The sequence below is a fragment of the Stenella coeruleoalba genome (assembly GCF_951394435.1).
Source record: "Stenella coeruleoalba genome assembly, chromosome: 8".
Classification (NCBI taxonomy): Eukaryota; Metazoa; Chordata; class Mammalia; order Artiodactyla; family Delphinidae; genus Stenella; species Stenella coeruleoalba.
Genome location: NC_137154.1, coordinates 64,510,430 through 64,538,117, shown reverse-complemented (window position 1 = coordinate 64,538,117; position 27,688 = coordinate 64,510,430). Strand labels below are relative to the sequence as shown.

Genomic DNA, 27,688 nt, shown 5'->3' with positions numbered 1-27,688 from the left:
CAATCTACAGATTCAATGCAATCCCTATCAAACTACCAATGGCATCTTTCACAGAACTAGAACAAAAAATTTGACAGTTTGTGTGGAAACACAAACTACCCTGAATTGCGAAAGCAATCTTGAGAAAGAAAAATGGAGCTGGAGGTATCAGGCTTCCTGACTTCACACTATACTACAAAGCTACAGTAATCAAGACAGTAGGGTACTGGCACAAAAAGAGAACTATAGATCAATGGAACAGGATAGAAAGCCCAGAGATAAACCCACGCACATATGGTCACCTTATTTTTGATAAAGGAGGCAAGAATGTACAATGGAAAAAGACAGTCTCTTCAATAAGTGGTGCTGGGAAAACTGGACAGCTACATGTAAAAGAATGAAATTAGAACACTCCCTAACACCATACACAAAAATAAACTCAAAATGGATTAGAGACCTAAATATAAGGCCAGACACTATAAAACTCTTAGAGGAAAACATAGGCAGAACACTCTATGACATAAATCTCAGCAAGATCCTTTTAGACCCACCTCCTAGAGAAATGGATATATTAAAAAATAAGGAAAGAAAGAAATGGGACCTAATGAAACTTAAAGCTTTTGCACAGCAAAGGAAACCATAATGGGATGAAAATGCAACCCTCAGAATGGGAGAAAATATTTGCAAATGAAGCAACTGACACAGGATTAATCTCCAAAATTTATTAGCAGGTCATGCAGCTCAATATCAAAAAACAAACAACCCAATCCAAAAATGGTCAGAAGACCTAAATAAACATTTCTCCAAAGAAGATATTACAGATTGCCAACAAACACATGAATGGATGCTTAATATCACTAACCATTTGAGCAATGCAAATTAAAACTACAGTGAGGTATCACCTGACACTGGTCATCATCAAAAAATATACAAACAATAAATGCTGGCGAGGGTGTGGAGAAAAGGGAACCGTCTTGCACTGTTGGTGGGGATGTAAATTGATACAGCCACTATGGAGAACACTGTGGAATTTCCTTAAAAAACTAAAAATAGAACTACCATACGACCCAGCAATCCCACTACTGGGCATATACCCTGAGAAAACCATAATTCAAAAAGAGTTATGTACCACAATGTTCATTGCAGCACTATTTACAATAGTCAGGACATGGAAGCAACCTAAGTGTCCATTGACAGATGAATGGATAAAGATGTGGCACATATATACAATGGAATATTACTCAGCCATTAAAAGAAACGAAACTGAGTTTTTTGTAGTGAGGTCTACGGACCTAGAGTCTGTCATACGGAGTGAAGTAAGTCAGAAAGAGAAAAACAAATACCGTATGCTAACACATATATATGGACCCCCCCCCCAAAAAAAAATGGTACTGACGAACCTAGGGGCAGGACAGGAATAAAGACACAGATGTCGAGAATGGACTTGAGGACACGGGGAGGGGGAAGTGTAAGCTGGGACGAAGTGAGAGAGTGGCATGGACATATATACACTACCAAACGTAAAATAGACAGCTAGTGGGAAGCAGCCGCATAGCACAGGGAGATCAGCTCGGTGCTTTGTGACCACCTAGTTTGCTTTATTTTGGATGCCAGCAACCGTCGGAGAGGGTGGACGCCTGTCCAAAGGCCAATTCCACCCCCCCCCCCCCCGTTGACAATCAGGGGGCAAGAGCTTTTATAGACAGAGGGAGGAGGCTACATGCAGAAACAACACAGTCAGCTCAGATGGTCATCTTGAAACTGGTCGTCAGTGGTCTGACCAGCGTCATCTTGATTGTTTTAGGTACAGTTAATATTCAGTTCCAGGGTCGGTATGTTTCCATTTTTCTGAGGGCAGTTCTCGGAATTGTGGCAGCTTATGTCATGGCTACAGCCTGGTCATCATATAATTAACTTCTTCCACTTGGTGGGGGTTTCCGTGTCTGTAAGACAGCTCACAGGATATGGCTCAGAATATTACCTATAGCACTTAAGGAGGAACTAAAGGTCCTTGACTTTGCTTAATGACTGAACTATTTTTATTTGGTCTCCTTTGGCTGTTTTCCTTCGTTTCTGCATTTTCTCACTTCTCTGATTAAACTTATTCTTTGGTTAAAGTTTTTCCACAAAAGCAGGCTGAGGACTTGGGGTGGGGGGGAAGGACCATAGGGTCCTGCTCTGTTTCAAGGACATTTAATGCAGCCTAGCCTGAATGACAGAATGTGTCTTGAGCCCACAGGTGGGGCATGGCAGGGGCTGTGCCAGGTGCTGGTAAGGAATCGCATTGGAAGGATATAGACTGGGAAGAAATCTACAAAAAGAGTGCATACAGGACATAGACAGTGAGAGGGCATATATATAAACTGCTATTACATAGGTGTACTTGGGAGGGAGATGACGTCTTCCTGTCTGACTCAAGGAGATTTATCATTTAGGATTTGCTTTGGCTGCATAGAACAGAAAATGCAACTCACCGAAGGGTTATACCTCATTGTAGTTTTGATTTGCATTTCTCTAATAATTAGTGATGTAGAGCATTTTTTCATGTGCTTTTTGTCCATCTGTCTGTCTTCTTTGGAGAAATGTCTATTTAGGTCTTCTGCCCATTTTTTGATTAGGTTGTTTGTTTTTTGGATATTGAGCTGCATGGGCTGTTTGTATATTTTGGAGATTAATCCCTTGTCGGTCACTTTGTTTGTAAATATTTTCTCCCATTTTGTTGGTTGTCTTTTCGTTTGTTTGTGGTTTCCTATTCTGTGCAAAAGCTTTTGAGTTTGATTAGGTCCCATTTGTTTATTTTTGTTTTTATTTTCATTACTCTAGGAGGTGGGTCGAAAAAGATATTACTGTGATTTATGTCAGAGAGTGTTCTGCCTATGTTTTCCTCTAGGAGTTTTATATCCAGGCTTACGTTTAGGTCTTTAATCCACTTTGAGTTTATTTTGGGGTATGGTGTTAGGGAGTTTTCTAATTTCACTCTTTTACATGTAGCTGTCCAGTTTTCCCAGTACCACTTATTGAAGAGACTGTCTTTTCTCCATTGCATATTCTTGCCTCCTTTGTCATAGACTAGTTGACCATAGGTGTGTGGGTTTATCTCTGGGCGTTCTATCCTGTTCCATTGATCTATTTCTGCTTTTGTGCCAGTACCGTATTCAGAATGGCCATCATCAAAAAATCTGCAAACAACAAATGCTGAAGAGGGTACGGAAAAAAGGGAACCCTCCTACAGTGTTGGTGGGAATGTAAATTGATACAGCAACTATGCAGAACATTATGGAAGTTCCTTAAAAAACTAAAAATAGAACTATCATGTGATCCAGGAATCCCACTCCTGGGCATATACCCTGAGTAAATCATAATTCGAAAATATACATGCACCCCAATGTTCATTGCAGCACTATTTACAATAGCCAGGACAAGGAAGCAACTTAAGTGTCCATCGACAGAGGAATGGATAAAGAAGATGTGGTACGTATATATGATGTAATATTACTCGCCATGAAAAAGAATGAAATAATGCCATTTGCAGCAACATGGATGGACCTAGAGATTATCATACTAAGTGAAGTAAGTCTGACAAAAAAGGACAAATATCATATGATATCGCTTATATGTGGAATCTAAAAAAAGGTACAAGTGAACTTATTTACAAAAAGAAATAGAGTTACAGATGTAGAAAACAATCTTATGGTTACTGGGGGGAAAAGGGGGAGTGGGATGAATTGGGAGATTGGGATTGACATATACACACTACTATATATAAAATAGATAACTAAGAAGGACCTACTGTATAGCACAGGGAACTCTACTCAATACTCTGTAATGGCCTGTATAAGAAAAGAATCTAAAAAAGAGTGGATATATGTATATGTGTAACTGATTCACTTTGCTGTACAGCAGAAAGTAACATAACAGTGTAAATCAAGTATACTCCAATAAAAATTTTAAAAGAAAGAAACAAGGGGTTAAATAAGATAGAATGTATTCCTCTCACACATAAAATAAGTTCAGAGGTTGTGAGTGGAGGAGTGCCCCACTGAAGTACTTTAGTTTTAATGACGATTGAGCTGGGAATGGTGACAGGTCCAAATAGGGAAGATAGAGTGAGGGAGATATCCTTAGGAAACAGCTACTTGATGAGATGTCAAGAAGGACTGAAATGAACAGGACAGGATGAATGCAAGAGATTCTGGAGAGAAGAATCAGATAATTGGTGTCTGAGTGGAAAAGTAGGGCACAAGCAGGAAGGGGAAAAAATGACATCAAGGTTTGGGAGGGCTGCATCTTTGGGGGAAGATAAGTTTCCTTTCAGGCATATGGACCTTGTGGGGAAGGCTTCGATCAGTTTCTTGAGAGCTAAGCCTGGGCTGCTGTGGCAGTCACTCCAGGACAGTGTAGGGACCTTGTGTGAGGTTCTGAAGTGTCAGCCTGATTATGCTGTCCGTGAAGTGGTGCTTTGGTTCTTTCGGGAAGGCACACCTCTCAGCACTGATAAGATAAGTGGAATCAGGATGAGAAAAGTTTGGCTGGAAAATTACTGAAACCTAAAACACACTCTGTATCAACTGGAGAGACCTAGAAAAAAATCGTTACGATGATTGCTGGGAATCCTCCTCTAAGAACCCTTCAGTGCACATTCTTTTTTTTTTTTTTTTTTAGTTTTGTTTTCTTCTTTTGAAAACAATAATGTTACCTGTAAAAATAAAATGTGAAATATAGAAAGGTAGGAAAATATATAATAAAACAAAGCAGTAACTTTATCGTCCAGAGATCATCTCTGATAACATATTTCTATATCTTTATGTATGTGTGTGTATGTTTGTATAATGGAAATTATGTATTCTATGCCATACTGGGTATATATTTTGTAATTTTTTTTCCAATTTTAAAATGCTGTGAAAAAACATTATGAATATCTTTCCAGGTAACTCAATATTTTTCTTAAACATCATTTATATAGGTTGTATAATATGCCATCACATATTTAAAACATTATAATATTTAACCTGATACATATTTAGAAAGTGCCTGTTGTTTTCCAATGATAAGCAACGTTCATGAAGTTAAAGTTTTATAAGTCTCTCTCTCTGTAATGATTGATTATCATAAATTCCTACAGATAGAATTTTTAGGTCAAGGGACACATACATTTTAAGGTTTTTCATACATATAACCAAATTTCTAACAGCTTTTTCTTAAATTATAATCCCACCAGGATCATGATAGTGTCCATTTCTTCGCACCCTCATCGATATTGGATATTTTTAGTATTAAAACATATTTGTCAGTTTGAAAAGTGAAAAATGTCTCATTATTGTTTAACTCTTCTACTTCTGTTACTGTGAAAAATATTGTTTAAATAATAAAATATTATTATTGGCTTTTTGTGTGGTCATTTATTTGTATCCCTGTTCCTTTATCTATTTGGATATTTTAAAATATTTTACAAGAGCTTTTTTTATATATATATATATAGTGTATTCTATTTCTGCCTGTCTTAAATGTCAGACATTTAAGCAGACAAAAATCTTCCCCATTTTGCATTTGCTATTTGTCTTGCTTCTGGTGATTTTATATATATATGAGTGTGTGTGTGTGTGTGTGTGTGTGTGTGTATCTAAAATTCTTTTCCTTTTTATGATTTCTTCCTTTTGCATAATGCTTAAAAATCCTTTGCCCACAATAATATTGAATGGATATTCACCTCTATCTTCTAATAGTACTTTTAGGGAGTAGAAGAAATGCACTAAGGGATCTGAGATAGAATCAGAAGACTCAGGCTGCTGGGATGTGTGGCAATAAGGAGGCAGGAGTCAAGTATGACTGAGTTTCCAGGCTTGGTAGACTTTGGGGAGGGTGGGACCAATGACTAAAACCAGGAATACAGGAAAAGGAACAAGTCTGTTAGGGTAGATAATGACTTCAGCTTTGCACATGTTACATTTGAGATGTCCTCCAGAAAGCCTGGTAGAAATGCCCAAAAGGCAGCTGGAACAAGGGTGTGAAATGCATGAGCGAGGCTGGGGTCTTAAGTACAAATATAGAAATCATCAGCAGACACTTGAAAGTAGAACAGCATTTTCTTTTCAGTGCATATCCTGGGCCAAACACTATGCCGAGCACTTCACTGCATTACTTCCTTTAGGCTTCTGACAACTTTAGGAGGTAGAAATTACTATCCTCATTTTATACACGAGGGGACAGGCTTACAGAAGTTAGATTACTTTACTAAGGTATTACGCCTGGTTAGTGGTGGGCCTCAAATGTGAAATCAAATAAGATGGTCTGATTGCTGAGTTTAATCTCTAGCCCGGTTTTCTCTCCTGTCACGGGAGTGGATGAACTCAAGCAGGCAAAGTCGGAGTCCCAAGGGTGGAGAATTGCCCTCTGGAGTGGTGGGCAGCAAGGAAGGGGAGAAGCCAATGAAGGAATCTGAGAGGGAGATGGAGAGATGGAGGGCCAGGTGTGCACGTGCTGACTGACAGTCTAAGCAGAATGCCCACAGTTTGATGACAGGCGCTTATATTTTATGTATTCCTGTAGATAAATGAGACCCCACTCCTGACCCTGACCCTCAAAAAAATCTGTCACAGTGCTTTATGCCGAAAATATTTCTTGATTGGACCCTGATGGTGTGTCAGTAACTTTCCTGAGTTATCCTCCGAGCGAGAGACCGTACCAGTCGCTGTGTCCCCACTTGTTATGAATGAGGGGCTCATTCCCAGGAGAATCTCAGTATTATTAAGCGATTGACTTCTCTGAGAGTAACAGCGGTAGACTCCTAGGTTTATACCCTCTACACAGGCTGGGTAAGATCACTCCCACGAACGAATAGCATGCCACTTTTTACTGGTGCTGCCCTTTTGCCTGAGTTGTTGAATGACTGAGATATATCCTTGTAACTTTGAATCATACATTTTTCTTTTCCTCCTTTATTAGATATTTCCCTACATACTTAGGACTTTGTAAAATATACAGTCAACCCCTTTTCCTTACAGCCTGAATATTTTTAGCAGTTTAGCAGAAACAAAGCTGGAGTAGAAGTCTGGGCCTGGAATTTATCACATGCAAAAGGAATGTGTTAGAGTAGGAAAAGCATAGATTTAGGAATTAGGAGTTATAATTTTCATTCTGTCACTTTTGGGCAAATTATTTAAACTCGTTGAGCCCCATTTCCTTTATTATAAAGTGGGGATTTATACTAACAGAGTGATTGTGAGGTTTAAATAAATTAGCCAAGATAAGTGGCTTGGCACCCAATACAAGGAAACTGAAATTCTGAGTTCATACAGAATCATTTTGCTCCATGTTCTTCTCAAATGCTTGCCTTTTGCCCATTCCATAGCTCATTTCCACTCATTCGTGTTAGGTGGGTTAGAAGGAAAATGAGTCCTAACTCACCATGTCTGTCCAATGCAAATCTAATGTGTGCAGCTACGGTACATAATTTTAGTCGTTGATAAATCCATTGCTGGCAATGATTTAGGGCATAGTCTGGTTTTCTTGGTTCAGACTAATGGAGGGTTCAGAAACTCCCTTGCAACCATTTTCTGATGAGAATCAATAAATATCCTATTACAGCTTTTCTTTCTGGTGAAAAAGTCCAACATCAAAATTCTTGTAGACTGAAATGTACTCATTTCAAGCACTTCCCGTACAGAATCCATCTTGGCCTCTTTCCAAATAATCTAAAAAGTGTTGTGTACTTCCAGACAACAGCTGCACCTCTGAATTAATACTGGATGTAACGCCCATGGCAAGTTAGCACGGGTTTTAGACAAGCCTACTAGATGAAAGGGGAACTCTTTGAAGATAAGAGAGAAATGAGCGTCCGCCTTAACTTGGCAGGAACTATTTATTAAAATAGTGATTTAGGAGAGTTTCAAATGCCACTCTTAGTTGTAGATCTCACTTGAGAACTCTCACCCTCTGCTTCAGGTATGAACATTCTTTAGGACAGCCCTGGCTTGTTCCTGTGGTTTGGTGTAATTATTAATAGTGCCCCCATTCACTTTAAAGAATCTTGGTTTTGATGATAAAAATTTACGGTCTCCTCTCACAGGCCTTTTCAGAGTAAAGTCCATCTTTTTGAAGACTGCATTCATCTAAAAAAAATTACCTTACCTGTCCTACAACAGAGTATTTGGCACTCTGTCTTACAGTCATGTAAGTATTTCTTCAGAACAATAATTAAGAACTACAAAAGCTAATGAATAACTCCTTATGGCTCTCATTGCTGAAAGCAAATAAGGGAACTTCCCAGGGGCTCACCTTACCCAGCTGGTCTGGGAGGGAAGCATGAGGATTTCAAGTTTATGTTTGCAAAGCCATTTCCAATGATTTAAGTTAGTTTTTCCACTTCATATGTGTGAGTATGTGTCCCCACACTGGACAAAAAGGAAACGGAGTCTTAGAGAAATCCGACTCTGTGCTGTCTGGAATACCATTCATCCTTGAATTCTGAGCCTTTGTGGTCTCATTCCCCCTTTAGAGACTCGGATCACCTGCCTTCCTGTTCTTCAGGAGAGCGTGTGCTGTGGTTTAGCAATTTGAGGGTAGTAAGATTGTCAAAACATCCCCGGAAATGCTTTTAGAGTTACTGCGGAAAGCAGGTTTCCACGGTGCAGGGCGGCTGCTGGGAGGAGTAGCCACATGGCACAAGCCCCGGTCCTTTCTCTCTGGAGAGAAGGAGGGCCGGCTTGTCAGGATAAAGCCGGGCATCCTTGCGGACAGTCTGAGGCAGATGGAGTCGCAGGCTGAGACAAATGGGTTATGAAGCCTCATAATCTGGGAGTACACGGAGGATAGAAAGACGAGGATGGTCTACCTGTTAGCTAATGCCCTTTTCATCTAAAGAAGCTCTAGCCTGAACCTAGTTTATATTCTATTCCCACCTACCTGCCTTCCTGTTTGCAACCTAGCTCTGAGTAAAGGAAATAAGTTCAAAGCAAAGCAAGGGAGCACAGAAAGGTTTGCCCTCCAAAAACATGAGCTTGGAGAGCCCTTATCTTGGGGGGAAAATATACAGCAGCTGAGGAGAGAAGAGAGCCATGAAAACAGAAAGGAACTATGGCATGATGTTTGCTTTGCAATGGCCCTTCCACAGCCTTTCTCCCAAATCTCCTTAAGTGGGGCTGGTGGGGGGATGGAGTGCAGGATAGAAAACTCCACCTCTCGGGTAATGGTGCCATGGTGGAGGTAGTTAGAAGGCTGGGGTATCACTCTTGCCGGAAGATGTCTAGAAGACCCAGATTCTGAAATTTTTTTTTTGCGGTGCGCGGGCCTCTCACTGTTGCGGCCTCTCCCTTGCAGAGCACAGGCTCCGGATGCGCAGGCTCAGCGGCCATGGCTCACGGGCCCAGCCGCTCCGCGGCATGTGGGATCTTCTCGGACCGGGGCACGAACCTGCGTCCCCTGCATCGGCAGGCGGACTCTCAACCACTGCGCCACCAGGGAAACCCTGAAATTTTAAAGTCAGAAGTACTCCCCAGAGATCTTGCAACCCAACTCCCTCATTTTACTTAGGGTCTTTCAGGATTTTACTGAACTGCTAGCCTGGGGTACTCACCAAGCTGCTTCAGTCTACAACATTTAAGAATTATAAACCGAGAGTCATTTCTTCCCACTGTGAAGCATGGTCATGAGACCTAAATGAGTGACTCTGGAAACGAACTGCAGTACTTCCTGCCTAGCCAGGGAGCTCACTCACCATGCTTGGCGACTGTCCCCTGAGAGGCAGTGAAGGAAAGCTGAAACTTTAGGACCCGGTCCTTAATTTTGCATTCTTTTGCTTAAAGAGTCCCCTCCCCTCAAGTGTATAAGCTTCAGGTCCCAGAAAATCTGAATTTTGGTCTGCCTGCCCCACACAGTAAATCTAAACATCTGATGCTCCAACAGGCTCCTGATCAGAAGACGAGACCAGGTGAGTGAGGATGACTCAGCTGGATTGGCTGGGAAAACATGCTGGGGCCTGTGAAGAGGTTGGATCAGGCATAGCGTTGAGAGCTGGCTCACATGATGTCTCAAACTTCCACCCCCTCCTTTCTTCGACCACCATTAGCTTCTTTGCTTTCCTTTCTTTGTTTCTTTTTTTTTGTTAACTTGTGAAAGCTTTACTGTTTTAAATTAATTTTTAAAAACAGACCCAACCTCTAATCAACGTACAATGAATGATCTAGTTTTTCCATTTTGGGGGGGTCAATTTTGTTCATTGTGTTTTTCAAGGAATTTGCCCCATGTTGCTTAAATTTCCAAATTTATTCACAGAAAGCTGTTCATAATATATTTTCATTATTTTTTTTATGTCTATAAGAACTGATACTGACAATTTGTGTTTTCTCAAATTCTTGATCAGTAGTACTAGGTGTTTGTCAATTTGTTATTTTTTTTTACAAGGAACCACCTTTTGGCTTTGATGATTTTCTTTTTTATATTTGCTTTTAATGCCATTGTTTTGTACTCTCATCTTTATTTTTTTATTTTATTCTACTGTTAAAAATATTAGCTTCTTGCCCAGACCAAACTTGTCTTTCAGATCTACAGAACCAGAATTTTGGATCTGGTGGGGTCTTATTTTGCCATCACCCCTAATTTTTTGCAGGCTCTCAAAATGACTTAGGCACCTCAGGTTTCCTGATCCACCCACCTGCTCCCACTCATGAAGCCTCAGTGTTGGCCAATGCTCTAAGTAGACAGACTACGTGGTCCACTTATTAGATATAACCTGCCTGGTGTGTCCCTGTGTGGGTAGAAATCAACTAATATATTACAAATTGTGTTTATTTTTCAGTTGTCTTGTCTGTCTCTACTCACGAGAAGGTAAAGCTTTTGAGACTAGGAATCTCTGTCTGTGTTATTCCTTATCATCCCAAGCACGAATATATATCTGTTAAAAGAATAAATGGGAAAAAAAAAACAAAACTCTTTCATACTGAAAGATTTAAGTCTGAATCTGACTTTCTCCTCACTGGCTGTTTGACCCTAGGTACATTACTTAAAATGTCTAGGCCTTGGTTTCCTCATTTGTAAAATGGGAAGAATAATGGTATCTGTTTTTTTTTTTTTTTTTTTTGCGGTACGCGCGCCTCTCACTGTTGTGGTTTCTCCCGTTGCGCAGCACAGGCTCCGGACGCGCAGGCTCAGCGGCCATGGCGCGCAGGCCCAGCCGCTCCGCGGCACGTGGGAGCCTCCCGGACCGGGGCACGAACCCACGTCCCCCGCATCAGCAGGCAGACTCTCAACCACTGCGCCACCAGGGAAGCCCACAATGGTATCTATTTTTAAGACTGCTGGGTCGATTAGGTGACATATGTATAAAACCTGGCACATAGCAAGTGCTGGATAGATGCTTGCTAGTATTATTACCACGTAAAATAATCTGACTAGTTGTTTAAATTGTCTTTCAATGCTGCTCAGAGCTTTTAGGATAGGAGAGGTGGAGGCTAAAAGCATGGATGCCCTCAGCATTTACAGCCCAATTATCCTCCTGGTTAGACGATTACTAGTTGAATAGGTGTGAAGGTGCTCAGTGTTCACACCCGCAGGCTGCTGACAGGTCAGGATTACCATTACCGGATCGCCAAGGAAGAAAGGAGGCAGGGGCAGGTGAAATGACTTGCACAAGGTCACTCACCTCGAAAACCAGGGCGTGCCGGACCCAAATCCAGCTCTTATGCCTCTTGAAATTATATTACCTGCTGCCTTGCCTCCACGCTCTCTCTGCCATATGGGATGGTGGCGGGGCCCGTGACCTCAAGAGGCTCACCAGGCTTTTTACTACCGTCTCGGCAATTCACTTAATTTTTTTGACGCTCTCGCTTGCAAAACTTGGAAAATAAAAACCACACCTCCAAGCTTTGTGGCCAAGATCACAGGCGAGAAAAGCACTTCGGAAAGATCGCAGGCGAGAAAAGCACTTCGGAAACTGTAAAGTGCTGTACGAATAACCTCTGCAAAAGGCATTTGCCTTGAGGCCCCCTAACTTATCGGGCCCGGGAGTCGCTCGGGTCTCCACCCCTCTCCAAGGCCGCGCGGCGCGGGGTAGGAAGGAGGATTAACCCCTGGGCTCCTGTCTGGGCGTTTCTCCAGGCGGCCGCGGAGGAGTTCCGCCCCTCGCCCCGTCCAGTCCCGCCCCGCCGCCTCCGCTCTCTCTCGCCCGCACTCGCGCTCCGCTAGTCTCTCCCGCCCAAGGCCCGGCTGCGCTTCCCCGGCCCGCACTGCAAAGCAAGGCGCGGCTGGCGGGCCGCCAGGATGCAGGTCCCGCACAAGGAGCACCTGTACAAGCTGTTGGTGATCGGCGACCTGGGCGTGGGCAAGACCAGCATCATCAAGCGCTACGTGCACCAGAACTTCTCCTCACACTACCGGGCCACCATCGGCGTGGACTTTGCGCTCAAGGTGCTCCACTGGGACCCGGAGACCGTGGTTCGCCTGCAGCTCTGGGACATCGCAGGTGAGCAGCGGGGGAGGGGATCGGGGGCGGGAGCGCTTCGCAGCGGTCTCCAGTCGCTGGGCAGCGGCTTGCGGCCAAGTGGGAGACCCAGATCTCCTGGGCGCTGCGCCGCAAGAGACTTTTCCCGGTGGGCTGGAAACTTGGTGTCAAAGAAAACAGTTTCTCTCTCGCGCGCAGAAATTTCAAGTGCATTCACTGGAGCTTTGGGGCTGTTGCTTTATCTCCCTCCCACAGCCTCCCCTGGGATCTGTCGCCCCAGCGCGGGCCTCCCGGGGGACCCAGAGGGAGAATACCCGGAGTTGCATTCAATTCTTGGTCTCCAGCTCATTTTCCGGGCACGGGCAGTCCCGCCGGTGGCGCGGCCCTGAGTGCCCTGCCCGCCCTTCTGTGCTTGGGCCATCGACGGGAAGCCCCTAGACCGGTTCACAGCGGGAACCAGGAGAGTTCCAGGCTAGAGGAGTTTCCCAATTCCAGTTTCCAATCTCTCACTGCATTCCAACTTTTGCTACCCCCCTTTTCTACCCTTCAATCAAGCAAGTTGGACGTTCTCTGCTTTGAGAAAGCCGAGGAACTTTCTGTGTATGTATTGGGGGTAAAGTATTATTTCTCTCTCTCTTTCTTTCTGTCTCTCTGGGTCTTTTTGTCTGTCTGTCTGTCCCTCTCTCTCTCTCTGGCTCTCTGTCATCTATGAAAAGGAGACTGAGTATTATTTTAGGGCCATTTTTGTCTAAGGGTCTATGACATTAGCCACAGATTTCTTGATTTGTCCCTAAAGTTTTCACTGAGAGGTCTGGAAAATGAGAAGCATCTTTACAATGTTTGAAATCAGAATTTGATTCCTAGGGTTTGTACCAGAAGTTAGGCCTTCAGTCTAAGCTTGGGGTATAAAGAGTGAGTCCTTGGACAGAGGCTGTTGGCAACCTGGGCACGTCTAACCCCTCATTACAGTTACTGGCCCTGCCACTCACTTAACCTGCTCAGTGGCTCCAGAGAAGTCCCTTCAGCTCAGCTGCATCCCTGTTAAGTTGGAGAGTGGTTGGACAATGACATCTTAGGACCCTTCCTGCTCAGAAGTTTTAAGGTCCTCTGGGATTCCCTGTGAACCCCTTCAAATAGTCCGCTTCACTTCTGCCTATTTCATAGTCTGTGGCACTAGGAACCTTTATAAGTGCTGGACCCAAACTGGCCGCTTCTCTTGCAGAAAACAGGTTCATTTTAGCTGGTGCGTTTGACTGGAAACTCTTTATCATGGCCTGAAGCGAGAACAAATGTGGAAAATTTTCAAAAAGGCGTTTCTGGTTCTGGGGACTCCAGTGCCTCTTTAATCATGAGCTTCCAGGTCTTATGATAAAACTCTTGGCATCTGAACAGATTCATGCCTTTGGTGTCATTTTTAGCAGCTCTAGTAGCACAGGGGTTATCAGAGACCAGAAGGTGTCATTGGCCACTATCTGATTGGGCTTTATACCTAGAAAATCCTCTATGAGTCTGTGCACTTCGTTGCTGCTTGTTTCAGTGTCTGACAACTCTTCCGGCTGCATCAAAGTCTCTAGGACCGAAGTTTAGAATTAGCTTACTGTTTGAAGGGGATGTAGCTGTAATTTAGATTTTTATGTGAAAAGCAAATAATGATGTGACCTCAGACGTGTTACATAATGTCTGTGGGTCTCAGTGTCATCACCTAACAGGGACAATAGTAGGGTATAAAGATGAAGAACCTAAATTCCAGAGTCGAACTGCTCCTGTCTGGATCCCTGTTTTACCCCATATGTCCTGGGTGATTTTAGGCAAGTTCGCTAACTTCCTGGTCTCAGTTTCCTTGTCTGTAAATAGATAGAATGCTTTCTCTCAACAAAGGAGCAAACAAGAGATGAACAACCAGCAAATGCTAGCTAAACCCATTAGTACTTACTACCTAGGAGAGCTGCATGGACTGTTGTTACCCTAGCTACCAATTTTTTTGAACATGCATAAACGCTAGGCAAGAAGGACATGATGTAAATGTGCTAATTAAACCTTGTTAAATGATAATTCCTGGTAAACAATGGGCACATACAATGTATTCCAAACATCCAGCACTATTTTCCAGCTTTGTCCATATTACCACATGCTGTCTTGAGCAATTTCATTCCCAAGCTTCGAAATACCTCCTGAGCCATGAGTCAGTTCTGAAGTTGCCATGGAGGCTATAGTCGCAGAAGTCTGTATAAGTAAGAAATCTGAGGAGCCGTGGAAAGTTAGTCCTATAGATACAGTGGTGTGCACCATCTCTGTAGGGAAGCTTCCTTTTCCCGGAGCTCTGATGTTTAGTGCTAACCTGTCTTTGGCAGCCTCCAGCGCAAAGGCCCTGTGGGCTGAGTTAGAAGTTGGGCAGCAGGCAAAGCTGGTTGGGGGGAAGTTGGGCCATTGTGGGAAAGGGTGACTGGAGCGCAGTACTGACATGTTTCAAGCTGCATAGCTGGTCCTGTGAGGAGTGAGTTCATATGGAATCCAGCCTCAACTTCCCAGCCAGACTTCAGTCAGCTAAGTGTATCTTATAGCATCTTCAGGTCAGCCTGTCTGTCCACCCTTGAGGAATGCTCCTCTGTCTCCTTTGTGCTCACTTCTGGTGTGTGTCTGAAAAGAACAGGTCATGAAAGCTGGGGGACTTGCGTTGAGATTGCTGGGGGTGTGGATGAGGTAGAGGGGACATGCCCTGTCTGGATAGGGTATCACATCCATCTGCTAGAGAGGGAATTTTTGCTCAATTAGACTTTTAATATCCATTTGGTTAAATGCCAAGTAGGGTCCTATTTGTTCAGCTAATTCCCATGATGTGTGTCTTGTGGCCACTTAGACGGGCCAGTCTGCTCCTGAAAAAAACTCCAAGAAGTACCTTTCAGGGCTTGTGACGACCTTTTCTTTTTTTTTTTTAACATCTTTATTGGAGTATAATTGCTTTACAATGGTGTTTAGTTTCTGCTTTATAACAAAGTGAATCAGCTATACATATACATATATCCCCATATCTCTTCCCTCTTGCGTCTCCCTCCCACCCTCCCTATCCCACCCCTCTACTTGGACATAAGTACCGAGCTGATCTCCCTGTGCTATGCAGCTGCTTCCCACTAGCTATCTGTTTTACATTTGGTAGTATATATAAGCCCATGCCACTCTCTCACTTCATCCAAGCTTACCCTTCCCCCTCCCCAAGGGCTTGTGAAGTAGACCTTTAAACCAGCGTGATGAATCCCACAGACCCCATAGGGGACAGCAGCTGCCCTGTATCCCAGTGATTCTGCCGTAGAGGAGCAGCTGAGTTAGCTCTGGGTTCAGAAACTCTTGATAGAGTCAGAGAAGTTAAGTCACTTTGCCCAAGGCCACCCAGCTAATAAGTGGAAGAGCTGGCTTTGAAGCAGGTCTGTCTGATTTGGAATCAAGCCATGCTCTTTATAACCAAAGGCCTGTGAGCGCCTGGTGCAGAGGTGGCCCACTGGGGTGATACTTTCTTCCTTTTTAATGGCACTGCTTCTTTAGTAGATAGATTATTCTTGCCTTCTCTCTCCTATTTCTAACATGGTTTTGGATGTTAATCAGTACCACTGTGCAGAGAGTGGAAGGAAGTGGAATGAAAATCTATTTCTGAAAATTTGATTCTTGGTTATAGGGTTTTTTCACTTTATAGAATTATCAAAAAAAAGAAAGAAAGAAAGAAAGAAAAGTTCACACTTGAGACTCTCCTTTCCTACTCCTCTCCAAATCCTGATGCTGTGATGACTCCATTATCACTTTCAAAGAGAACTATACAATTTTGTCTAGAACTCTTGATGTGATTTGGGAACTGGCAACAGGAATTAGGACAGTGATAGTAATAGTTGCTAACATCTTTTAAGCATTTATTCTTACAATTGTCTGTGCATATTTAATTTTTAATTTTCCAGTAAAATAGTTGGTTAAATGGTAGTGCTGGAATTTAAAACGTGGCCATTGAATCCCGCACCCAGGTTCCTAACAGCTTTGCTCTACTTCCCACAATTTAAAAATAGAATATTTTAGAATACTAATTAGAATACTAATAAACATATTATTACTTATTCTATCCATAAATTGTGGATATTCTAAAACTGTAATACTTGACATTGGGCAAGTCATGAAACCCTGCTGGATCTGAGTTGCTCCATCTTTAAAATGGCAGCTGTTTCATTTTCCTGTGATATCACATATTCATGCTGTGTTATCTCTTGCAGTCTCTGTCAGCTTTAATATAGTCTTACTGTGCCCAGTTAGTACGTGGCAGCTTATTCCAACTTCTTTACTTACTAGCTTTGTGACTTGTGCAGGTTACTTAACTTCTATTCCTTGGTTTCCTGTCAAAAAACTGGGGACAACAGCAGAATCTGTATCTTAGCATTACAAGAATGAAATGAGTTAATTCATATAAAGCTGTACCCGACACATTCGGAACGTTAGCTATTACTCTTGTTGTTTTAATCGCTATTACAAACTACTTTCACATACATTTTCCTGCTTGATCTTCCCAACGTTGCTGAGGATATTGACAGAGCGGGTAGTGTTAGGCCTATTTTATATGAGATCAAGAATCAGAGACCCAAGGTCACAAGAGCTCGCACGTGGCGGAGGAGAATAGGAACAGTAGGTCTGTTTAACTTCATCTTTTATGCATATATATGAGAGAAATGACCAGGTCTGTTGGTCATCAGAAAACCTGATGCTAGACTTAACAAATACAGTAGAAAATAAATTAAGTTGGCAGGTAATTTAGAGAATGCTTCTTCCCCATGTGAAAGTTTCACTGCAAGACTCTCCTAAATAATAAATTCCCCTATATAGCTAAAACAAGATCCAGAAAAACATTTCCCTGCAGGGCACATCTATACTAACTTTCCCCACCTAAGCTGTGTGACAGAGAAGCATTGGAGGACATTAATTATCCAACAGGCAGAGTGACAGCAGTGGGTAGCCCCGGTCTAGAGTCAGGAGCCTGGAAACGCTGACTGCCCACACCAGTGGCCGTGAGATTCATCTGGGTCACACCGGTGTGTTGTTTTAGTGTCTGTAAAGTGCTTCCACATTGTGAAATTCAGCTGAGGGAAGGGATTGGACTTGAGCACCTCTTCAATATCTTTTTCTAAAAGACTAATTCTCCAGGAAGTTTTAGAAGAAGGGTTTTAAATATCCACGTAATTAGATCTAAAAATGTAGAAAGAGCTAAATTTGGCAACCACTGTGTCAGACCAAAAAGTAAAAATGCATGGCAAGTCTGGGCCACTTTCTGGTGGGCACTTTATTGCCTTGTTTCTAGCCTGGCTAATTATAGATTTTCTAAATACCGTGTGGATTAACATGCTATGTGCTTACAAGTAAATAGTATGTACACTGAACAAAACAGTGAACTTTCAAAGTGAGGTGAATGATGGGTGGGCAACACACCTCAGGGCTTCTCGCAGGGAGGTCATTAGAATCTCCCTGTGTCACAGACACATGGGCATTAGGCCTGTGGGACAAGTCCCCTCATCTAGGCTTTAGAGGACTAGTTCCTCTAGACAAGAGGGCACATAGCAGCCTGACCAAGGAACGCTAAGTCATTTGAGAGAAGGAGGGAGTGCAGGGAACACCTCCTATGTGTGTGGTTGGTTTCTTGAGCAGATGTGTATATTAAATGCCTGGTATGTGTTAGGCACTGTGCTAGGTGAGGGGAAAACAGAGAAGGCTAAAGAACTGAACAAGACTTGATTCCTGACCTCAAAAAGTTCATGGTTTAGTGGGCACGACAGCACAGAAGCAAATCATTGTAACGGTGAGTAAAGTGTACTGATATAGGTAACTCCAAAATACTCTGGAGATGCAGACAGGGTCCTGTCCACACCGCATCCATCCATTCTCTGAGCAGGCTGAACAAAGCCTCTAGCTAGTGTGATATTTCCTGTGTTCTTACCTAGCACCAGTTACTCCCTGTGAGGGACTTCAGGGCCACACGACGTGAGACAGAAGTTCATCCTCCGGCCCTTTTTAATTCCGTCTCCTTCTTCTGGGGAGCTCATGCATTCCTGAGGCTTTAAACTCTATGTTTATAACTACAAAACTGTGCCTATAACCTTGCCTTCTCACAAGCTTCAGGCCTACAATTTCGTCTTTCTGCTGGACATTGTCTTTATGATATCTCATATATATTGCAAGATCAATATGTCATAGCCAAGTTGCATAAAAAAAACAAGATGGTTGGTTTTTTCTCTTAATAAAGTAATATATGCTCAATGTAGCAAAAATGCAAAGTGCAAAACAAAACAACAGTACAACAACAAAGGAACACAAGCAGAGAATATCTACCATCACACCATCACCCCCTTTTTGTTTTATTTTTGCGGTACGCGGGCCTCTCACTGTTGTGGCCTCTCCCGTTGTGGAACACAGGCTCCGGACACGCAGGCTCAGTGGCCATGGCTCACGGGCCCAGCCGCTCTGCGGCACGTGGGATCCTCCCGGACCAGGGCATGAACCCGTGTCCCCTGCATCGGCAGGCGGACTCTCAACCACTGCGCCACCAGGAAAGCCCCCATCACCCCTTTTAATGAAAGTAGTAAATGATGCTATTTGTAAACCTCAACTAGACATATCTCTCCACATACTGGTCTTCCTAGTTTATGTGAACTATACTACTTTTTACCCAGTCACTAAGACTTGAAACCTCTGCCATCTTTTCTCCTTCTCTTTTGAGCCACACATGCTATCAATCTCCATGTCAGTTAGTGATTATGCCTCTCCTGTCACGGCCTTAGACCAGGGACAGCACTATTATTATGTACCTGTCTTGCTGTCATAGCCACCTGGCTAGCTCTAGTCTCTTCCTCCAACAGTTCTTATGTGTGCTAAGGTCAAGTTTATCTTCCCAGAACATCACTTTGGTGGTTCCCCATTGCCAATAGATTATAAACATCATGGTGGAAAGAATTAAAGTGGTTGGGATGAGGTGATTGGAGGGATGGTGACTAGAAGGAAGACAGATTCTAAGTTGTAGAGCTATAGAGGGAGGAGTTCATGGGCTCCTAGAAAGAAGGAGTAAGTGGAGCCCTTGAGGCCCACCCAGGTCAAAAGGAAACCCAGGATCTGTTTCATTCTGGCTTTGTCAGAACACAGGTACTCTCACTGAGGGTCAAAATGGTACTTAAATATTTTGTTCTATTTTACTGCATTTCATTTAAAAGTCTTTTTATTTTTAATTTATTTTAATTTTTTAATTTTTATAACATCTTTATTGGAGTATAATTGCTTTACAATGGTATGCTAGTTTCTGCTGTATAACAAAGTGAATCAGCTATATGTATACATATATCCCTATATCCCCTCCCTCTTGTGTCTCCCTCCCACCCTCCCTATCCCACCCCTCTAGGTGGCCACAAAGCACCGAACTGACCTCCCTGTGCGATGCAGCTGCTTCCCACTAGCTGTCTATTTTACATTTGGTAGTGTATATATGTCCATGCCACTCTCTCACTTTGTCCCAGCTTACCCTTCCCCCTCCCCGTGTCCTCAAGTCCATTCTCTATGTCTTGCGTCTTTATTCCTGTCCTGGCCCTAGGTTCTTCAGAACCTTTTTTTTTAGATTCCATATATATGTGTTAGCATACGGTATTTGTTTTTCTCTTTCTGACTTACTTCACTCTGTATGACAGACTCTAAGTCCATCCACCTCACTATAAATAACTCAGTTTCGTTTATTTTATGGCTGAGTAATATTCCGTTGTATATATGTGCCACATCTTCTTTATCCATTCATCTGTTGATGGACACTTAGGTTGCTTCCATGTCCTGGCTATTGTAAATAGTGCTGCAATGAACACTGTGGTACATGACTCTTTTGAATTATGCTTTTCTCAGGGTATATGCCCAGTAGTGGGATTGCTGGGTCATATGGTAATTCTATTTTTAGTTTTTTAAGGAACCTCCATACTGTTTTCCAAAGTGGCTGTATCCATTTGCATTCCCACCAACAGTGCAAGAGGGTTCCCTTTTCTCCACACCCTCTCCAGCATTTATTGTTTCTAGATTTTTTGATGATGGCCATTCTGACTGGTGTGAGGTGATACTTCATTGTAGTTTTGATTTGCATTTCTCTAATGATTAGTGATGTTGAGCATTCTTTCATGTGTTTGTTGGCAATCTGTAATATCTTCTTTGGAGAAATGTTTATTTAGGTCTTCTGCCCATTTTTGGATTGGGTTGTTTGTTTTTTTGATATTGAACTGCATGAGCTGCTTGTGTAGTTTGGAGATTAATCCTTTGTCAGTTGGTTCGTTTGCAAATATTTTCTCCCCTTCTTAGGGTTGTCTGAAAGTCATTTTAAAACCTCAGGTTTGAGAGTTGTAAGATCTTGCCTGGGAAAATTTATTCATTCACTTGATAAGCATCGGGTTTCAGGGGGGAATGAAATGGACATTGGTATGGAATCTGATATTCTGGTGGAGCATAAAGATATTTAAAGATAATCATGGAGATAATTATTGACTGTTTTAATAAGTGCCCTGAGGGAGAAATGTCAGGTGCTAAAGAAGGTCAAAACGTGGCATCTGCCATAACCATGGTGTGGAGGTGAGGGGACGTGGTGAGGGCTGTGGGTCGTCCGGCACTGCCGGAGATTACAATGTAAGGAGGGAGGTGGTGAGAGGGACCGGCAGTCAAATTAGGAGAGGATGTATTTGCTAAGCCAATGGTTAAGAGTGATAGTTCCTTACATTAATCAATTTATCAAAGTGAACTTTGCAGTTTAAACAGCACAATGATCCTGCCAAATGGGTCATATTATTTCCAGTTTTATAGGTGAGGAAACTGGGCCAAGGGTAAGTAGAACATGGTGCCTGGCACATTATAGTTGCTCAGTAAAAGTGGTTTGGTGTTAAATAGCCAGTGGGGTTGGACCTTAGAGTCATTGCTCACCTGAAAGCATTTTGAAGAGAGTTGTCTTGTGGTAGGTTTAGAGCCTGATTGCTCCCTCTTCTGAGAATTCGCTTTGGGAAGCCCTGCTTTCAAACCATTGAGAACCCTTTTTATTATTTTACTCCTTTGATTCTGGGAGGGATATTCCCAGATGGCTATGGTGGCTCCTGGGGTGGAATTCGGGTTTATTCTATCAAGGAAAGATCCTCACCTTCTAGGTGGGTGTACTAGAGTAGTCTCCATCAACTTGGCAAAGTCAAGTCTGAGACTCTAGCCTGGGGTTCCAAATTATTGAGTTCCACTATTTTTTTTCAGCTGTTCAAGAGCTTCGTTGAGAAGTTATGTTATCTTAAACTATTCATTGAAAATAACTCAGTTTTTTTTTTTTTTTTTTCGGTACGCGGGCCTCTCACTGTTGTGGCCTCTCCCGTTGCAGAGCACAGGCTCTGGACGCGCAGGCTCAGCGGCCATGGCTCATGGGCCCAGCCGCTCCGCGGCATGTGGGATCTTCCCGGACCGGGGCACGAACCCGTGTCCCCTGCATCGGCAGGCGAACTCTCAACCACTGCGCCACCAGGGAAGCCCTAACTCAGGTTTTAAATTTCACCATTCCCCACTCCCTTTAGTTTTCCATTCTCACATATTAATCAAATCCTGTCTTTTCTACCTTGACAAATAACTCTATCTTATCCCTCCTTTCAGTAGCCATGTCTTCTTCACAACTTATCTGAACTACTGTAGCATCATCCTGATGCCCATCCCTTCCTCAGGCTTTCCCACCCATCAGCTTGTCATCTACAGAGGTAGATGGCATCATTAGCATGGCATCATTCTCTAGTTAGGTGTTCTCCAGTTTGGCATCCTTCAGTGGATCCTCATCACTTTCGGAATGAAAGACTAAACATTTCAGCATGAAATTCACAGCCTTTCATGATCCTGCCTGTCACCCATTCCAGTCTCATCTCTCATATGTATGATTCTTGACCATTCTGGATATCCTATAATGCCTTCAGTTCAACCACCTTTCCCTTTATACTGTGGCTCATACAATTGCCTCTGGCTAACTACACTTTCCCTCTTCTTTACTTAGATAGCTTCTATGGGTCCTCTGTCACTTACCCATCTCATCTCCTTCAGGAAGTCTCTTTTGAGTCCCTGTGACTGAGGGAGATACTGTTTATCTCCTCTCATAATATACCATGCTTACTTCAGATTAGAAGTCTTCTACTACTGCATTGGAATGCTTTTTCCTTCCAGCTGTAACCCTAGTACTTGGTACTAGTGGGTGCTTAATGAGTATTTGTTCAATAAAAATTTTCAGTCAACTATTTCATCATTGCTCTAAAAATTTCTTTAATAAACAAAATAAACTTTTTGTTTATGAACAAAATACAAGTTTTTTCATGCTTGAAAGACTTCGTAATTTTATGAACATTGACATGAAAAATGCATACATTTTAGAATCGATAAATATGGTGATCACTTTTCTTAAGTTGGCATTCATTTTATTTTTCACCATAAAAACTGGAGAGTGACCTTAAAGACCATTCTTAAAAACTGTGCTTCTTCATTTAACAAAATCTTCATAATTCGGAGGAAAATGTCATTCATTTGGAGGTCAAATGACAAAACTGTTTTTATTTATGTTTTTGGATAGATTAGATGAAGCAATATAGGTAATTTTCACAGAGTTAAAACCTTGAGGGTTCATCAAACCAAATCCTTCATTTTACAGATGAGGAAGCTATGCTCTGAAAGGGGGTTCGTATTAGTTTCTCAGGCTCAGAGAGCTAGTTAGTGGTAGAACTAGAACCAGAATACAGGCTTCTCTGGTTTATTAATGACGGGATTTGAAGAATTAAAAACTTCTTTTTAACACCAGATGTCTTGCTGTTGTCTCAAGTACTGGTGCACAAAAAAAATGAACTTAGCATTCATCCAGCTATGGGAGTTCATGCCATAAAGAAGAGAGGATGGAGCTTCCCTGGTGGCACAGTGGTTGAGAGTCCGCCTGCCGATGCAGGAGACACGGGTTCGTGCCCCGGTCTGGGAAGATCCCGCATGCTGCGGAGTGGCTGGGCCCATGAGCCATGGCCGCTGAGCCTGCGCATCCGGAGCCTGTGCTCCGCAAAGGGAGAGGCCACAACAGTGAGAGGCCCACATACCGCAAAAGAAGAGAGGATGGTGGTATGGAATTGGGGTGAACCAAAGTCACCCACAGTTTGGCTTCAAATGACATGCCTAATATAGTTTCCCCCAGTGCTCCCTTATGAGGCTTCCAATGTGGCCATTTGGACTCCTTGCTCTTCCTTACTCACACCCCGTGTTTGTTGCTTCTGTGCCTTTGCTCCTGCCCTTCTTGCTAGTTCACATGCCCTTCCATTTATTTCAACGTATCCAAAACCTACTTGATGTTTAAGACCCACCTGAAAGGACAACTCCTCTACAAAGATTTCCTGAATTCTCTCCTTCCAGTGGTAACCTCTTCCTTCCTTGAATCCGACACGACTCTACTCCCTTCTGGCACGTCTCCCTTTAGCAATTCATTAGAGTTATGTTGTACTTCTCCAGATATCCTTTCCGATTTTTAGCAGAGCTTGACACAATTACTTGTTACATAATTTAATGAAATGACTGTGGAGTTAGCAAAGAAGTAGAAAAGGAGAAAGTACTATGGAGGAGGAGAACGAAGCAAAAGCAGGTTTTGGATGCAAAGGGAAGAGAGTTCAGGAAGAGGATAGTCAATCATTTCAAATGTCTGGGAGAAATCGGAATTATTACTCTTTGCCCCAAGTCGCTATTTTTTGTAGTCTGTGTTATCCTGATACATGATTTAACCTTTCTTCCTCATCCGCCTTACATACATCTGCTCTCTCAGGAAGAACAATGGAAAACTTAGCTTCTTGTGAACTCCTCAGCCTATTGGAGACCAAGAAATTATCTACAGTGTGAGGGATTCAAACACATTTCAATCTAATTTGTAGGGTGAAGTTGAAACCAAATTGATTTAAATTACTTGTTGGGAGGACTGTTTTCCCCATTTATTGGGTGTTAGGCATGGTGCCGTGCATTTTTATGTGTCATTTTATTTACTGCTCACAAGGAACTGATCTGTAGGTACTGTTACTAACCCTATCATAGAGAGGAGAGAGCTATGCTTATACAGGCTAGAAAACAGATAAACGCTCAAAATTTTTCAAAAGTCACACAGAAGGTAAGAGATGATGCTAGGATATGCACTGAGATTTGTCTAGTTACAAATTCTATTTTGTAACCGCTCCACTCTACTATTTCCTATCGTGTAATATAACAATGCAATTGGTTTCACATATCATGGATTAAGTTGCATTTTGAAGATGTACATTATTTATTTTAAAGGAATATTTATTATTGTTTTTAGCCTTTCTACTTTGGACAGGGCTAAGAGTTGGATGAGCTGAGTTCTTTGCACACGTCATTGCTTAGACTATGTCGTTGATTTGGCTTAATAAGAACCATACTAACATACTACTTGAGACAGGAAAACCACAGTGCCTAAGGGACACAGTCTCTTGTTTGAGAATTAAAGATAAGAATGGCTATGATGCTTGATGTTATTGGAATAAAAATTAAGTCTTGTACGGTGGTAGAGGTGTGTGTGTGTGTGTGTGTGTGTGTGTGTGTGTGTGTGTGTGTGTGTCTGTGTGTTTTAAACTTAAAGAAAACAATCCTCCAGGCTAGGCTTGGGAGAGGTTCTCAAACTTCCACAGTTCACAGAACCTTTGGCGTCAAAGTAATTTTTTCATGGTACCTCTAAGACAATAGAAATACCTGAAAGCTCTGTTTGTTAAATAGTTAGCACCGAACAATTTAATAAGTATTATAGTTTAATAATTAATAGGCCTTTGGAAAAAATGGAAGACATAAATTAAAAGAAAATGATTTTTATTTCACTTTTAATAACTATATTTATTATTGGCGTATGTATTGCTTTGGGCCATAGAATAGTATCTCAAAACTTTGAGTCAGAGTGGACACCACCACCCTCATTTCCTGTTTCTCATTGATTTTCACATGACTCTTGCTTTTTATCCCACAAACTGCAAAAACTCCAGCTTCAAAAAGATATGATCACATCAAAGGGAATGTAGTACAACCTAATGTTAAAATTGTGAACTGCCTCTAGCTAGTAGCTCCCGAGGTGTCTAATTGATCTTGAGCACCACTGTGCTTGCCTTAAAATTATCTTGTTGCAACCCTGTGAGTTCACTGAGGCACCCCCAAAGCACCTGGGCACACATTTGGGGAATTCTACCTGTGAAGGAATCAGGAAATTCTTTAAGAGTGAAACCCTTAGAGTCCAGGGTCCCTTTTGAGTTATTTATAAAAGTATCTTTAAAGGTTACTTAGAGGTGATGTCTCAAATGGTAAGTAATTCAAAGATAGCTTTTTATTTAATACATTTGAGCTTGTAATTCAGTGGACGTATTTTTAGGTTGTTTGCTAGCTGTTTGTTTAGGTTGTAATTGGTTTAATTAAAAACATGAGATGCTGATCCTTCTATCTTGATTCTTGCCAACCTCTCTTCTGTGACATGGTTTCATTGCCTTCCTCCATCCAATATTGCAAACTGCATTACTATATGATCTTGTTTCTTCTCTATCCAAGTGAGTTATTTCATTTAAACTGAGTAGTGTCAGACCCCAGTCAAAAATAATTCTGAAAAAAAATCTCCTGAGGTACTGGGATACTCATTTTCACACACACATGCACACACACACACACACACACACACACGCACACACACACAGCTTTAAATTTAAATTTAGAATTTAATGAGAATATTTTCAAAGTTTAATTTAAAAATAGATCACTATAACCCAGCCACCCTTGCTGTCTATAACGCTATTGCTTATAAGAAACCAATCGTTACTTTTTATGCCATCCTATTCTCTTGCACAATCTAGCTAAATTCAATACACTGCATCTGGCTTTACCTTCCTGTTAAGTAGAGACAAGACTTGCCTATAAGACGTGACAACCAGTAGTAAGATGAAATGAGAGCCACTGTTTATAGGGGAACTAAAGAAATTGTGGAGAGGCGCTTCTGAACTGGGGACAGATATTTTTCAGAGTGGATTTTAAGAATGAGCAGGAGTTTAGTAGGCATGGAAAGTAAATGAGTTGGATTAGCGATCTTGCTTTATTCATTCCACTCCTCTCTCTGCTGGGGCTCCCTTTCACAAATAAGAAATCAATATTAATTGCTACTTTATTATGTAAAGAGTACTTGTATTACCAGTTCCATTTTATTTCGCAAGACCATTGTGAGCACCGACAGAGAGGCTCTCAGAGTGCATGTGCTAGGGAGAGATAGGGGACAGTTTTGGAGGAATTCAACAGTGGGCTCAAGGAGTCTACAGCGTAACCGGGGACATGGTCTGCGGAGGTTTGCAGCACATAAAAAGCAGTATGAGGCAGGGCCTGACTGAATGGGCGAGGAAGTGATACATTCAGTCAGCGCTGTGTGAGTATAGGGGAGGAAAGAATTGAGCCCGGGGCCAAGTAGTCAGAAAACGCTACAAGAAGGTGGGGTTTGGTACAACCTTGAAGTATAGGTAGGATTTAGTTAGGCAGAGAATCAGAGGTAGGGTGTGTTCCAGTGAGGATAGGAGTGCCGTGGAATGAGTGTGAATGAAAGCAAGAGGCAGAATTTAGCAGAGCCTAGCAAGGCATAGTTTGGGGCAGGACGCTGACCTCGGTCTGAGGATTAGCCTTTAACTTGTAGATCGAGGTGTGCAACCTTAAAAATCCCATAGGAGCCCAGAGGGTAAAATAAATGAACTCTTTTCTCTACCGGGCCAACATTTGTTTATCTTTCGAGATCCTCTCTGAAAAACTCTGTTCTCACTCTGGACCACGCAAGCTACTGCTCCCTGTTTCCCTAGGAAATGGGCACAAAACTTCCCCTCAATCCTGGCTCCCATTTTGTTTTTCCACAAAACGTCACATCCAGCTAGAGGGATGTATTAAGAGTGAGGCCAAGTGTGTTAAAGAGTATTTTGATGCGAAGAAACAATCATGGGATCCTACGTAACCATCTATAAGAGACTTAGCGTAAGAAAAATGGATCAATAGCAATGATTTATTTTAAAATAAAACTATATACATTTCATTGAATTCTAAATATTTTGTTAGAATTATTTTAATAAAATGGATATAGATACATAAATTTAAATTTAGAGCAGTTTTTTGTGGTATCTAGCAATGTCAAAGGAATAGTATCTTAGCCAGCTTTTTTTCTTTAACACTGAGTGTTTGGTACTGATCAGCGCCAATGAACTT

General features: G+C 42.2%; 1 protein-coding gene across 1 annotated transcript in view; it reads left to right on the top strand.

The window, feature by feature from the left end:
• Nucleotides 1-12,141: 12,141 nt before the first annotated feature.
• RAB38 (RAB38, member RAS oncogene family) overlaps nt 12,142-27,688 on the top strand; it is a 69,587-nt gene continuing 54,040 nt past the window's right edge. Inside the window, exon 1 of the mRNA XM_079930232.1 lies at nt 12,142-12,433. Coding sequence (XP_079786358.1) covers nt 12,232-12,433 — 202 coding nt within the window. The 5' untranslated portion in view covers nt 12,142-12,231. The remainder of the gene's footprint in view (nt 12,434-27,688) is intronic.